The sequence below is a fragment of the Nicrophorus vespilloides genome, unplaced genomic scaffold (genome assembly GCF_001412225.1).
Source record: "Nicrophorus vespilloides isolate i.1.1-1 unplaced genomic scaffold, Nicve_v1.0, whole genome shotgun sequence".
NCBI classification, from domain to species: domain Eukaryota; kingdom Metazoa; phylum Arthropoda; class Insecta; order Coleoptera; family Silphidae; genus Nicrophorus; species Nicrophorus vespilloides.
This window is the reverse complement of record NW_017095955.1, coordinates 159,514-171,157: the sequence shown is the minus strand read 5'-3', so window position 1 is coordinate 171,157 and position 11,644 is coordinate 159,514. Positions and strand designations below refer to the sequence as shown.

Below are 11,644 nucleotides of genomic sequence, written 5' to 3'. Positions count from 1 at the left end.
CGAGTTTAATCCGTTCCAAAATTTCCGGATTTTTACTCGCGTAGTGAAACATATTCAAAATCTCTTTTCATCGTCACTCGTTATGCGAAACGTCGTTCGCTAAGCGAGTCATTTTTCTTAAAAATTAATTTTGCTCGTAAAGCGAAATGCTCGTTATGTGAGGTGCTCGTTAAGCGAGGTTATTTAATGACAATTTGATACATTTAGTAAACATTTCCTATTTTTGTAATATTCTGAAATGCGTCCATTTAGTGACAATAAAATATTGATCTATTAGGTTGACTTCGAACTGTACATATTATAAAATTATCTCATCACAATTTCGTCTTCATAACATTTACAAATTGTTTGATTTAATTGCTGTGCAATAGTCGTATTGCAATTATACGATATTATCAAAAGCAATTAAACATATAATAAGTGGAAAAGAGAATCAGTCATATTTTTTCGCTACTATTAATTACATAATTAACGCTTGCAAACAATAATTAATAATAATTTTGATAAAAATCATTGAAATAATGATTATGAAAAAATAAAAGCAGTTTTTCCATGTTAAATAACACATAAATTGATCAAATTAATCAATTATTTTGTATTATGTTTAGTTTATGTATTCATCATTGTATAATACTATTTGTACAATCGTAACTTGGTTATATATATAACGAAATCCGCAATTTTCCCAAAACATTGAAAGTTCTTGGAAAGAAGTAAGAAATGCTTAAATGGTATTTGGTGCAAGATATGCCCAGAAGTAGTACTAGAAGAAGGAAATAATAATATGTTTCTAAAATTTCAATGTTTATAATTGATTGCAGTAGATCAGTGATTCCCAAAGTGGTCTATATCGACCCCCAGGGGTCTATGACAACCTGCATGGGGTCTATGTCAGGTAAAAAAAAATTTGGGGGTCCATGAAATGAAAATGGGGGTCCACAATGGAGGACAATCAAAATCCCGACTGTATCGAAATCCCGACTGTATCGAAACACCGACATTCGAAATCCCGACTATATCAAAATCCCGACAACCATAATCCGGACTGTATAGAAATTCCGACTGTATCGAAATCCCGACAGTGTCTTTTATTATAAATGATCGCCAAAACAGTTTCATTATACAGTGTTTCATTATAATTATTTTATTAATTTATTAAAGATAATTTTAAAAATTCATCGCTCGACTTTTTTATTTCTGAGATTATTAATTGTTGTTATTTATTGTATTTGATTTCGTTGAATTATTAATAATAAACATTTTGACAATTTTTATTTCTAGAATATAACGGGGGGAGTTGAATTATTAATTGTTGTTATTTATTGTATTTGATTTCATTGAATTATTCATAATAATTTATTGTTATTAATATTAAATAATAGTTAAATAATAATAGATGGTGACTACGTTTCGGAATAATTTAAAAATGTTATTGTATACATTATAAAATAAAAGAACTGTCGGGATTTCGATACAGTCGGGATTATGGTTGTCGGATTTTGATATAGTCGGATTATGGTAGTCGGGATTTTGATATGTTCGGGATTTGATAAGTCGGGATTATGGTGTCGGATTTTGATATAGTCAGGATTTCGATACAGTCGGGATGTCGGTTGTCGGGCTTTCGATATAGACCAGATCTCAACATACACTGAACTTGTAAAAACCTGCACATAATGATATACCAGTATCATCTTGTTACAAGCATACGCACAGTCTCAGAGAAAAGATCTTAATAATTATAAAGATTTAGGGGGTCTACCCAAAACCGAAAAACATGGCAAGGGGTCTACAACACAAAAAAGTTAGAGAACCTCTGCAGTAGATAGAAACCTTGTTAGCAACAAAGACAAAATTAAAGAAATAGCTACCGAACAAAATGTAAACCACCCATTTTTTAAAAAGGTTTTTAAATGTCGTTGAAAAAGTTTTAAATAATTTTGCTGAAAATGATCACGATTTAGGAAAAAGTATTATTAAGAGATTAATAAAGCACACATAACTTTTTATGTTGACTTTTCATTTAATAAAACATTTTTTTGTTCGAAAATTTTCTTTACGAATCTGTTCATTGTATTTTGTACGACTGAAAACGAAGTTTAATTTCGTGTTACACTGTTGTAAATCTTGGTATAACTGTACATAAAATACTGCAACTTGTAATATATGCAACCAAACTAACAATAAAACTTATATTTGTCAATATTATATACTCGATTTCATGGAAATAAATATTGGGTAATAATTGGAGTGATGGAAATATTGAAACTTAATTGTTAATGTTCAGAAGAAAGTACCAAAATTTATTTAGAAAAAAAAAACATGTAATTAATACAAGATTTAAAAAGAATTTTTCATTTCAACTTGAAACTTTAACTTATATAGTTATGTTATTTACCAGAAATATTAGTTATTTTTTTGTTATATTAGTTTAGTTTATCATTAATTATATAGATTTTGAATTATTTATATTCGAAGAATACCAAGTTCTTTGGTAAAGCAAGTATTGAAATTCTACTGAGTATTTGTCTACAGACCAATAGCCCGCACTGTTTGAAACCGTATTAATCGCGGTCTTTAAAACGGCATACAATCAAACATCACAAAATATATTGTATAGAAAAAAAAAACCTTTCAAAATGTGCCTAATTACATTTAGATTTGAAATGTTAAATGCGGACTATAGTAAATCCGCACTGATCAAAACCTCACTATCCGGGATATTGCATACTCATATTATTAACTGATTTGACTCAGAGACTCAAAGCGTTTTAACACTTGAATTTGACAGTTGATGAATTTAACAGTTTGTTAATATGTTAATCTGTTTATTCAACTTACCGCTATTGGTAACTCTATAAGAGTTAGGACTAAGTAGTAAACCTTCAGAGAAAACCACCTGTTAAAATGCTCTCGAAACAGAGTCAACTTCTCGTTGGGATCTGTAAAAGAAATAGATTATATCAATTAACTTCCTGTCTATTGTTTTCAGCGCTTACAAGTCAATATAGTAAGCATAAGCGAGGGCGTCATCAAATGCAGAAGGAATCCCATGATAAAATTGTAATTGAAAAGCATTTTCGAGGCATCCGAACCCACCTTCCAGAAGATGACGCTCAACGTTAAACTGTTCATGACGCTCGTGATCAACCGGAGGTAAGTCAATGTCTGAAATAACTCTTATGTAAATAATAATCATCGAAAACATCGAAAGGATTTACCTTGTTTCGAATGCATTTTAGAAATTCCCTTTTCATTAACACTTTGAAACTATAGTATTCGCTGACGTCTGATATATCCACTTTGTTAGTGTTGCAAGGTTCATCTGGAAAAGGTTTAATTACAAGATGATAAATTTATATCTTTATAATTGCATTACCTTTCGTCACTTCTTCTTCGCATTCCCAGACAGATTCTTGCACGATGTTTACATTATTGATTGATAGTTCGATCGCTGTAAATCAAATAAATTAACTTCAGTAGAGCCTCGGTATTCGATAGTTTTGGAACTCATCAAATTCAGTATTAGTCGCATTTTAAATTGCTCGAAAGTTGATTTTTATTATAAGTGTAAATTTGTCAAGTAAAATGTAAACTTTTAAGATATTGTTTTTTCTTAAATTTGTTCAGTACTGAGCACGAAAGATTTACTGACGAGTACCAAGTTACTACCGATGCATTCATTTACCAAAATCGGCAGGATTGTGGAACAACGGGCAAGTCCATCCATTGTTTTCAAGACAAGGTAACAAATCTTCAGGTTTTCCTCTGTAAAAGCAAGACCCATCTTGCAGGATGTAGATTTCATCGAACAAATTGAAAACCGTCGCAGACGGTTGATGAATTGTGCAAATGATTGTTTTCCCCTCCACCGTCAACTCCTTCAAATGCTCCATGAATTGCGTGCAAGCTGAGCTATCTAAACCGCTGAAATCATCAATTTCAATCCATAAATTATTACAAAATATCACAATTTACGTAGTCGGTTCATCTAAGAACAAGATCGATGGTTCGTTGATTAATTCCAAACCCACCGACAATCGTTTCTTCTCTCCTCCAGATAGAATCCCCGTTTTCGTGTCTATTGCATCTTTCAAGCCCATCACTGAAATCACCTTGTCTATCTGAAAATGAAACACATTGTTGCAGGTGTATTGCTTCAACAGCTTATGGATGTATTACCTACAATAGCTTTCTTGGCGTAGCACCCGAAACGATCACCCAATTTCAAATCAGCTGCAATCTCCATGTTTTCCCTTAAAGTTAGCAGATCTTGCAAGTAGTTGTCTTGCATGATGTAAACAGATTTCTTTCTGTATTGTTTCAAGTCTTCATCCACTCCATAAGTACGTATTGTCCCTGAGTATTTTCCCTCCTCATATCCGCTTAATAAATTGAGCAAAGTGGATTTTCCAGATCCTGATCCTCCCAATATTCCAATAAGTTTGTTTGATGGGAATCGTCCATTTATGCTTTTCAATATTTCTTTATATCCTAAAAATAGAAAACATTTTTTTTATTTTGAACATTACTTTTAGTAGATATTTTATAAAATTTTGTAAATTTTATATTTACGCTCTATACAAATTTATCTTAAATTTTTAAATAATATTTTATTTCATAATTACACGTTTCACATACGAAATGTCATTATATTTTTACACTAATTTATTTTAATAATATGTTTGCATTTCACGAAACATATAGTTTTCAATACCTTTGATTTTTCTATCAAAATATCATTATAATTTGGATAGTTCATGCCGATTTTCGATGAAAATTACTTTACTTTAATTATGTATACACTATTTTGATCTTTACACCTTTCTGCATCTTGCACGCAACTTAAACCTTCATCATTATTATTACTACCAGCGAATTACTTTCGCACAGTTCTTTTAGCTAAACTAGTATACATTTTAGTTTTTGCTTTAGTAGCATTTATAGTTTTAGAGTAATAGATAAGTATAAGAGTCTAAAATGTATTTTGTTTTGATCCAACTTCAAGATGTTACTAAACTGAAACAAGTCAATTTTTATTAACAATTCTGATATATTAAGGCATTGCCAATGGCAACTTTCCGGACAACCCACAATAAACAAATAATTCTTACATTAAATTTGATCGAAAATTAATAGAATTAATTATTATAAATTCAAACGATTTGCATTACTTTTAGATCAGCAATGAATATCCTCAGTACGTTACAGACTTCAAATAAAAACCAAATAATACTATATTATATTCGAATATAATTATATTAAATATTTTATATAAATAAACTGAAAAGGTTATTGTAATTCTTTTACGGCTTATTCAAAATAAGATTTTTCACATCGAACAGAAGATTAATTATTCAAAATATATTCAGTTATTTTTTAAATAGTTCTCCCATTCATATTCTAAAAAAAAAATATTATTTCGCTAAAATTATGGTTATAAATCTTTTAGACTTATTGCTTTATTGAATTGGAGTTAAACAATAATTCTTTTTTAACTTGGAAGCAGAAAAAAAAACTGGCGTTTAATTATGTTTCTTATATTTATAAGTATTAATACAATCGACCTTTGAAACACTCTTGATTAATTTTAAAATATAATATGTATGATGTCAATTCATGATTTTCAGGAAGAGAATTGTTTTCTAATTCGCTGATTGAAGCCCTTTTTTATTGAACTTGTAGTGAGCAGTAGTGATTTTTCGCTTGCTGCAGAGCTGACAAACACAGAACAGAACCATCGCCAAAGACTGAAGCGTTTCAAGTCCCAAGACCAAATGGTTTTTAGTTTAATCAATTCGTGAATACGTGTCTTGATTATGCGTATGTCTTCAATGTCATTACGTTAAGGTTGTTTACTGGATCAATTCCTTGTCTTCCTTTTATATTTTTTGTTTTGTTTTAATGTTACCAGTTTATTATTATTTCACGTAAAATAGATAACTGGGACAAAAAAAGAAAAAAAATGTCTATGATTTTCGAAAAACAAATCAGATTATTTCATCATTCTCAACAGATTTGTCAACTAACAACTCATCTATATCGGCAAATGAACCAATTTCTATAATTTTTGCAAGTTATGACTACATTTTTTTGCGACAGGTTCATTCCCATATGCAATTTCACCTTTAATTTGAAAAACATTCACAAAAATCATGTTATTTCCAAATCATGTAAAAATATTCCATATTAAAACAGATTTGAGTGTAAATGTTTCGAATATCTAAAAAATAAATTTATGTCAAAATTCAACAATGAAGAGAAAATGTCTTATAAATTATTTAATTGAGATTTAAGAAGATTGAACTCAACTTGATGTAAAAATTTGAAATTGGTAGATTTATTCAAACACCAAATAGTTACAAATCTTCATATTTTTTTCATTAATCAAATCTAAACTTGTTCAAAATTGCTAAGACTGATGACTATATATATTGTACAAAGAGATGCCTGCATACAATTACATAATAACAAATTATGAATCAATCAGGGTAAAAAAACTCAATTATTTCATCATTCTCAGGCAAATGAACCACTTTTTATGCAATTTATGACATTTTTTAGCAACAGGTTCATCCGATTATGCAATATAATTAAAGAAATATATACCATTTGACAAAAACAGTGATATTATCAAATCTAGTAAAAATAATCCGCATTAAAACAGATTTGAGTGGATATGTTACGGTTGATGTAATAATAATTTGTATTAATAATACTAAATAATATCTGAAAAATAAATGTATTTATGTCAAAGCTCAAATCAATTAAGAGGAAATGTATTATAAATTAATTAATTGATATTTAAGAGGATTGAACTTGACTTGATATACATGCAATCAAATCTTTATATATTTTTTTTATTATTAATCAAAACTAAACTTGTTGAAAATTGCTAAAACATAATAACAAATTATGAATCATTATTAAAAACATTTATTTAATTAAGCATTTTAAGCATAGCATAGAAAAATTGACAAAAAATACTGTTACACTTAAAATTAATATTTATACAGTCAACCCTCCTATAACGCGGTACTCTCAGAACGCGGTTTCCATATAACGCGGAGCTTAAATTGCGACAGCCCTCCTATAACGTGGTACTCTTACAGCGCGGTTTCCGTTCAACAGCATCCCATAAGTTCCTTCCGCGCAGCCTATGAATGACTCTAGTGATCGGCTTGCGCGGAAATTAAACCATCAACGCTTAATTCGTGTTGGAAACCTCTTTTACCTCAAATGGTTCAAGCAATACAAGATGATTCTACAATTTCACTTCCAGTTACAGAAATAGTAAACATTACTTCTCGTTTAAGCGATGAAGAATTTGCAGTAAACCATCAGGATGTAAGAGAACTAGTATTCGGGGAAGAAACTTTAGATGAGGAAGAACTGATGGAATTAATAGATGCATCTACCTCAAATGCATTGGCAAACGAAAATAATGGTGCCAAATCTCGATTTACAAGGTGTGAAAAAAGGGCTAAGTTTGGCTAAAGAATTAGAACTTGATTTCATTCAAACTGATCGTTCAACGGTGCGCAGCGCAAAGTTCAAAAGAGAGTTAAGAAATTGCTTAACTCCCTATAGAGAGGTTTTAGTGGAGTTAGAAAAAAAAGCTACAATCGAAAACCAATGTGAAGTTGAACTATTTGCCCATTAAAAGAAGACGAGTTAGGCGACTCATATCTGACAGCGAGGATGAGTGTTGAAAGATTACATAATTTTACAAAAGTCTTCATTGTTTTTGTTGAAAAACAGTCTTTTAGTTTAGTTCTTGTTTCATTTTTTTATCAATCCTTATATGAACTCTTCAATTCAATTCAATAAAAATAATTTATAATTTATCTTGTCTTTTGTATTTATTGGTCTCCATATAATGCGTTACGAATGATGTGATTTGTACTAATTCCGAGTTTCTTATAACGAGGTTTCCATACAACGCGGTAGACAGTTTCCATAGAACACGCTACGAATTAGCCTGGTTTGTACGGTTAAATCCCAGTTTCTTATAGCGCGGTTTCCATATAACGCGGTACGCACTCACCGCGTTTTAGGTAGGTTGACTGTATATACTTTTTATTTAGAAGGTTTACAATGGGAAATTATTCCGCTCATATTACATTTTCATTATCAAAACTATTTACTTATTGCCAGTACGTGACAGATTGTAAAGAATAAAAGTAATTTAAAACAAAAATAGAAAAAAAAAAGAACATATACTTATATAAATATATACAAGTACTTTTTTTGTAGAATTATACAATTAAATGTAAAGTTTTTATTTATAACTTTGTTTTTAAAAACAAGCTAGAATTACGAAATTTCTATGATTCAATTGTAAACAATATATGTTTGTGAACTGGTAATGAACGAGTATTCATAGGAAAAAATAAAATGTATTTTAATTATAATTATTAGCAAAAGGAAAACATATTTTTCGACATAAAGTACGGAAAAAAAATATATAATTGATCACTTATTTTCCAGTAAACGCACTTTGATCAACAACCTTATTCGCTCATAGAACATTATTAATAATGTCCAACTGTTTATAGTTAGTTGATAATTTTCTAAAAAAAAAAACATAAATTTCGAATAATTGCTCAAGAAATTGTGAAAACAAATTGTTTATTATAGATTTAGACAAGTCAAGGGTCAAGTTGACACTAAATTATCTACAGAAATTTTAGAGATAAACAATTTTTAATGCACAAAACACGATAAGAAACCTTTTCATTATAATCAAATCTAGTTTCAATTTTATTCATATTGTTATTAATAATAAACGAATTAGCACTGAACTTACTTGAGACAATTTCTTTATTGTCAATATATATATTTGATGTAGACAACCAAACATACTTTGTAATTATATCAAAATTAGTAAACAAAATGAAATTTACAGTAAGATAACAATAATTTGAAGTAAATACTTAAAAAAAAATATTATTCAAAGAATATTATTAATTTGTTATTTAAAGAAAGTAATAAATTATACTTTGTATATGCATTTTTATTTATTTAATAAATTTTACTTCTAACATATTTTATTGGTATATTTTATTTGAAAAGTTTTGATCTATTTGCAAACAGTTCAAGGTTAAACGTGTTTTAGTATAAATTATTTTAAATCTGTAACTTAAGTGATGTAAATTGGACTGATATGATTTATATTGAAATAAATTCTTTGTTTCGAGTTGTTTATATTAATACTTTGCTGAAATTATGGTTTATAAATCTTCTAAAATAATAATAATAATTTATTGGCCAAATATTAAAACATAAGGAAAAAAAAGTACATTCTTTGTATATAAATAAATAAATTCTAACATAAAAAAAAATTATATATATTAATAGGCTGGCCAAAGGGCTAACGACCGGGGTCTTTCCGCCCTAAATCTTCTAAATTTATTGTTTTATTGAATTGGAATTAAACAGTGATTCCTTTTTTTTATCTTGGAAGAAGAAAGAAACTCACTTTTCATTATTTTTCTTCTTATATTTATAAGTATTAATACAAACGACCTTTGAAACTCTCTTGATTAATTTTATAATGAATGTATATAAAAAGAAAGATAATAAATGTAATGTTTGTTAAGAACAAATAGTACTGATTGATACCTTTCTTGTAACCTAATTGAACTTTATAGGCGAGGTTCTTGAATTCCACTCCAGATGATAATCCACAACTGCGTTGTTCATTCATCTTTATAATAATAATAAATTGCTAAAAACAACAGGACGTTGTTTCCTGTTTGTCCACAGACGATGTCTTTACACAAACGCACAACACAAGCCACTGCGAATAGAGCGGAGATCTAAGATTGTTGACCGCAATTGAGCAGCAGCAGGAACGCACTTTCTATCCAGTATTCCCAAGTAACTGCTCCATCCAATGCACTGTTTATCCAATTAAGCGCATTCTCCTACTCCTCACATTATCAACACCGATAAATAATGAATGATCTCCAAATGCGGATTACCGAGTTGCATCACGTCGAAACTCATGAATTATTCACAATATTCTCTTATTTGCTCTAGGTTTCCATATTAACGGTTCTTTCAACATTTATTGCGAACAATGAAATCACAACAGAAATGTATCAAACAAACATATACACGTAATTAGTGAAATGAATTTGATTTAAGAAAATAATTGCGTTTATTTTTAGATATGTTTACAACTACTCATGTTATTTCATATGCATTTTAATAAATTAATAAGATTTTAATGTTTTGATTGATCAGAAATTATATATTTTCCGTACGTGCATTAATTATATGGTTATTTCAACTTTGATATTTATTGTAACAACTCATAAATATTCTAACGTTAATGTATAATAAAACGAAAGAAAATGTATGAAAGCATGCACTGACGTTTCCTTCTTCTCTCTTTAAACTATTTATTGATTTCAATAAATTTTCGAGAAATTTTATTTGTAAATGAATCAAACTATAATTATCCAATTGCATTTTGAATCTTAATTTGATATTTGAAAAGATTAAAAAACGAAACTTCGTATTCAGAGGTAATACAATACCATGATCAGTGTTTCATATACGTAGCCCATTTCGATAAAATTTAACCAAATGTTGTAGCAAATTTATGAAAACATAGTAAATATTAATAAAAATCATAATGAATAATGAAAATGAACTTCTAAGCGAGTTTGTGCCAATTAAATAGAAAAGTTTGTTTGTTTCAAATTTCGATCTATATATAGTATACTTATCCAAAAGAAAAACATAAAAAAGCAGTTAAATCTCAAAAGTTAAGTTTCTATGTAAACTAAATTAAAAAGAAAAGTTTTATTAAATAAACAACCAACTTACATACAAAGTGACATCACATTTTAAAATATTAGTCTGAGGTTGTATGTGCACATTTAACATTTTTTCAGCAGCAACTGCTATAATTTTGTTTTAATTTTCTGTGTCTTTGTTGCCAGCAAGTTTTTCCAAATCTTCCATTGAAAAACCATTATATTAATCGAAGCCGCACTATGCAAGGTATAGCTAGAAACAGAATTAATTGAAATTATGCATTTTAATAGTAAATGAATACTAACAATTATATCAATAATTATACTATCGGGATTTCCATATACTCGGGATTTTGATGTAGTCGGGATTTTGATATAGTCGGGATTTTGATATAGTCCGGATATTGACATAGTCGGCATTTTGATACAGTCGTGATTTCGATATAGTCGGGATTTTGATATAGTCGGGATATTGATATAGTCGGAAATTTGATATAGTCGAGATTTTGATATAGTCGGGATATTGATATAGTCGGGATTTCGATATAGTCGGGATGTTGATATAGTCCATATTTTGATATATACGGGACTTTGATATAGACGGGATTTTGATATAGTCGGAATTTTGATATAGTCGGGATTTTGATATAGTCGGGATGTTGATATAGTCGGGATTTTGATATAGTTGAGATATTGATATAGTCGGGATTTTAATATAGTCGGGATATTGATATAGTCGGGATTTTTATATAGTCGGGATAATATTATAATTATTTTCTTCATTCACAAATAAATTTATGTAATAATAAATCAAAGTTTATACAAATGTTATCCATATTTTTATTCGGTGGCAATTGAAATTCCGACTATATCAA

General features: G+C 28.9%; 2 protein-coding genes across 3 annotated transcripts in view; one reads left to right on the top strand and one right to left on the bottom strand.

The window, feature by feature from the left end:
• Window positions 1-2,475: 2,475 nt before the first annotated feature.
• On the bottom strand, window positions 2,476-10,087 carry LOC108568994 (ATP-binding cassette sub-family G member 1-like). 2 transcript variants are annotated; one of them, XM_017930359.1, is made up of 8 exons: window positions 9,625-10,086; window positions 4,187-4,494; window positions 3,979-4,124; window positions 3,689-3,927; window positions 3,380-3,454; window positions 3,222-3,325; window positions 3,000-3,168; window positions 2,476-2,942 (listed from the first exon to the last, which is right to left on the bottom strand). In XM_017930359.1, exons 1-8 carry the CDS (start codon window positions 9,707-9,709, stop codon window positions 2,833-2,835), a joined length of 1,236 nt encoding a protein of 411 aa, XP_017785848.1. In that variant the 5' UTR covers window positions 9,710-10,086; the 3' UTR covers window positions 2,476-2,832. The 2 variants fall into 2 exon arrangements, with proteins under 2 accessions (XP_017785848.1, XP_017785850.1); XM_017930361.1 differs by having other exon boundaries at window positions 2,843-2,942; window positions 3,100-3,168; window positions 9,625-10,087.
• LOC108568997 overlaps window positions 3,103-11,644 on the top strand; it is an 18,216-nt gene continuing 9,674 nt past the window's right edge. The window contains exon 1 of the mRNA XM_017930364.1: window positions 3,103-3,156. The gene's annotated coding sequence lies outside the window, so the exon portion shown is untranslated. The remainder of the gene's footprint in view (window positions 3,157-11,644) is intronic.

Coding starts and splice junctions, on each gene's coding strand:
- LOC108568994 (XM_017930359.1), bottom strand. CDS start 9,709: ATGAATGAACAACGCAGTTGTGGATTATCATCTGGAGTGGAATTCAAG. Junction 4,495..9,624: donor TCAATTAGGTTACAAGAAAG/GTATCAATCAGT, acceptor TTCTATTTTTAG/GATATAAAGAAATATTGAAA. Junction 3,169..3,221: donor TAAAATGCATTCGAAACAAG/GTAAATCCTTTC, acceptor GAGTTATTTCAG/ACATTGACTTACCTCCGGTT.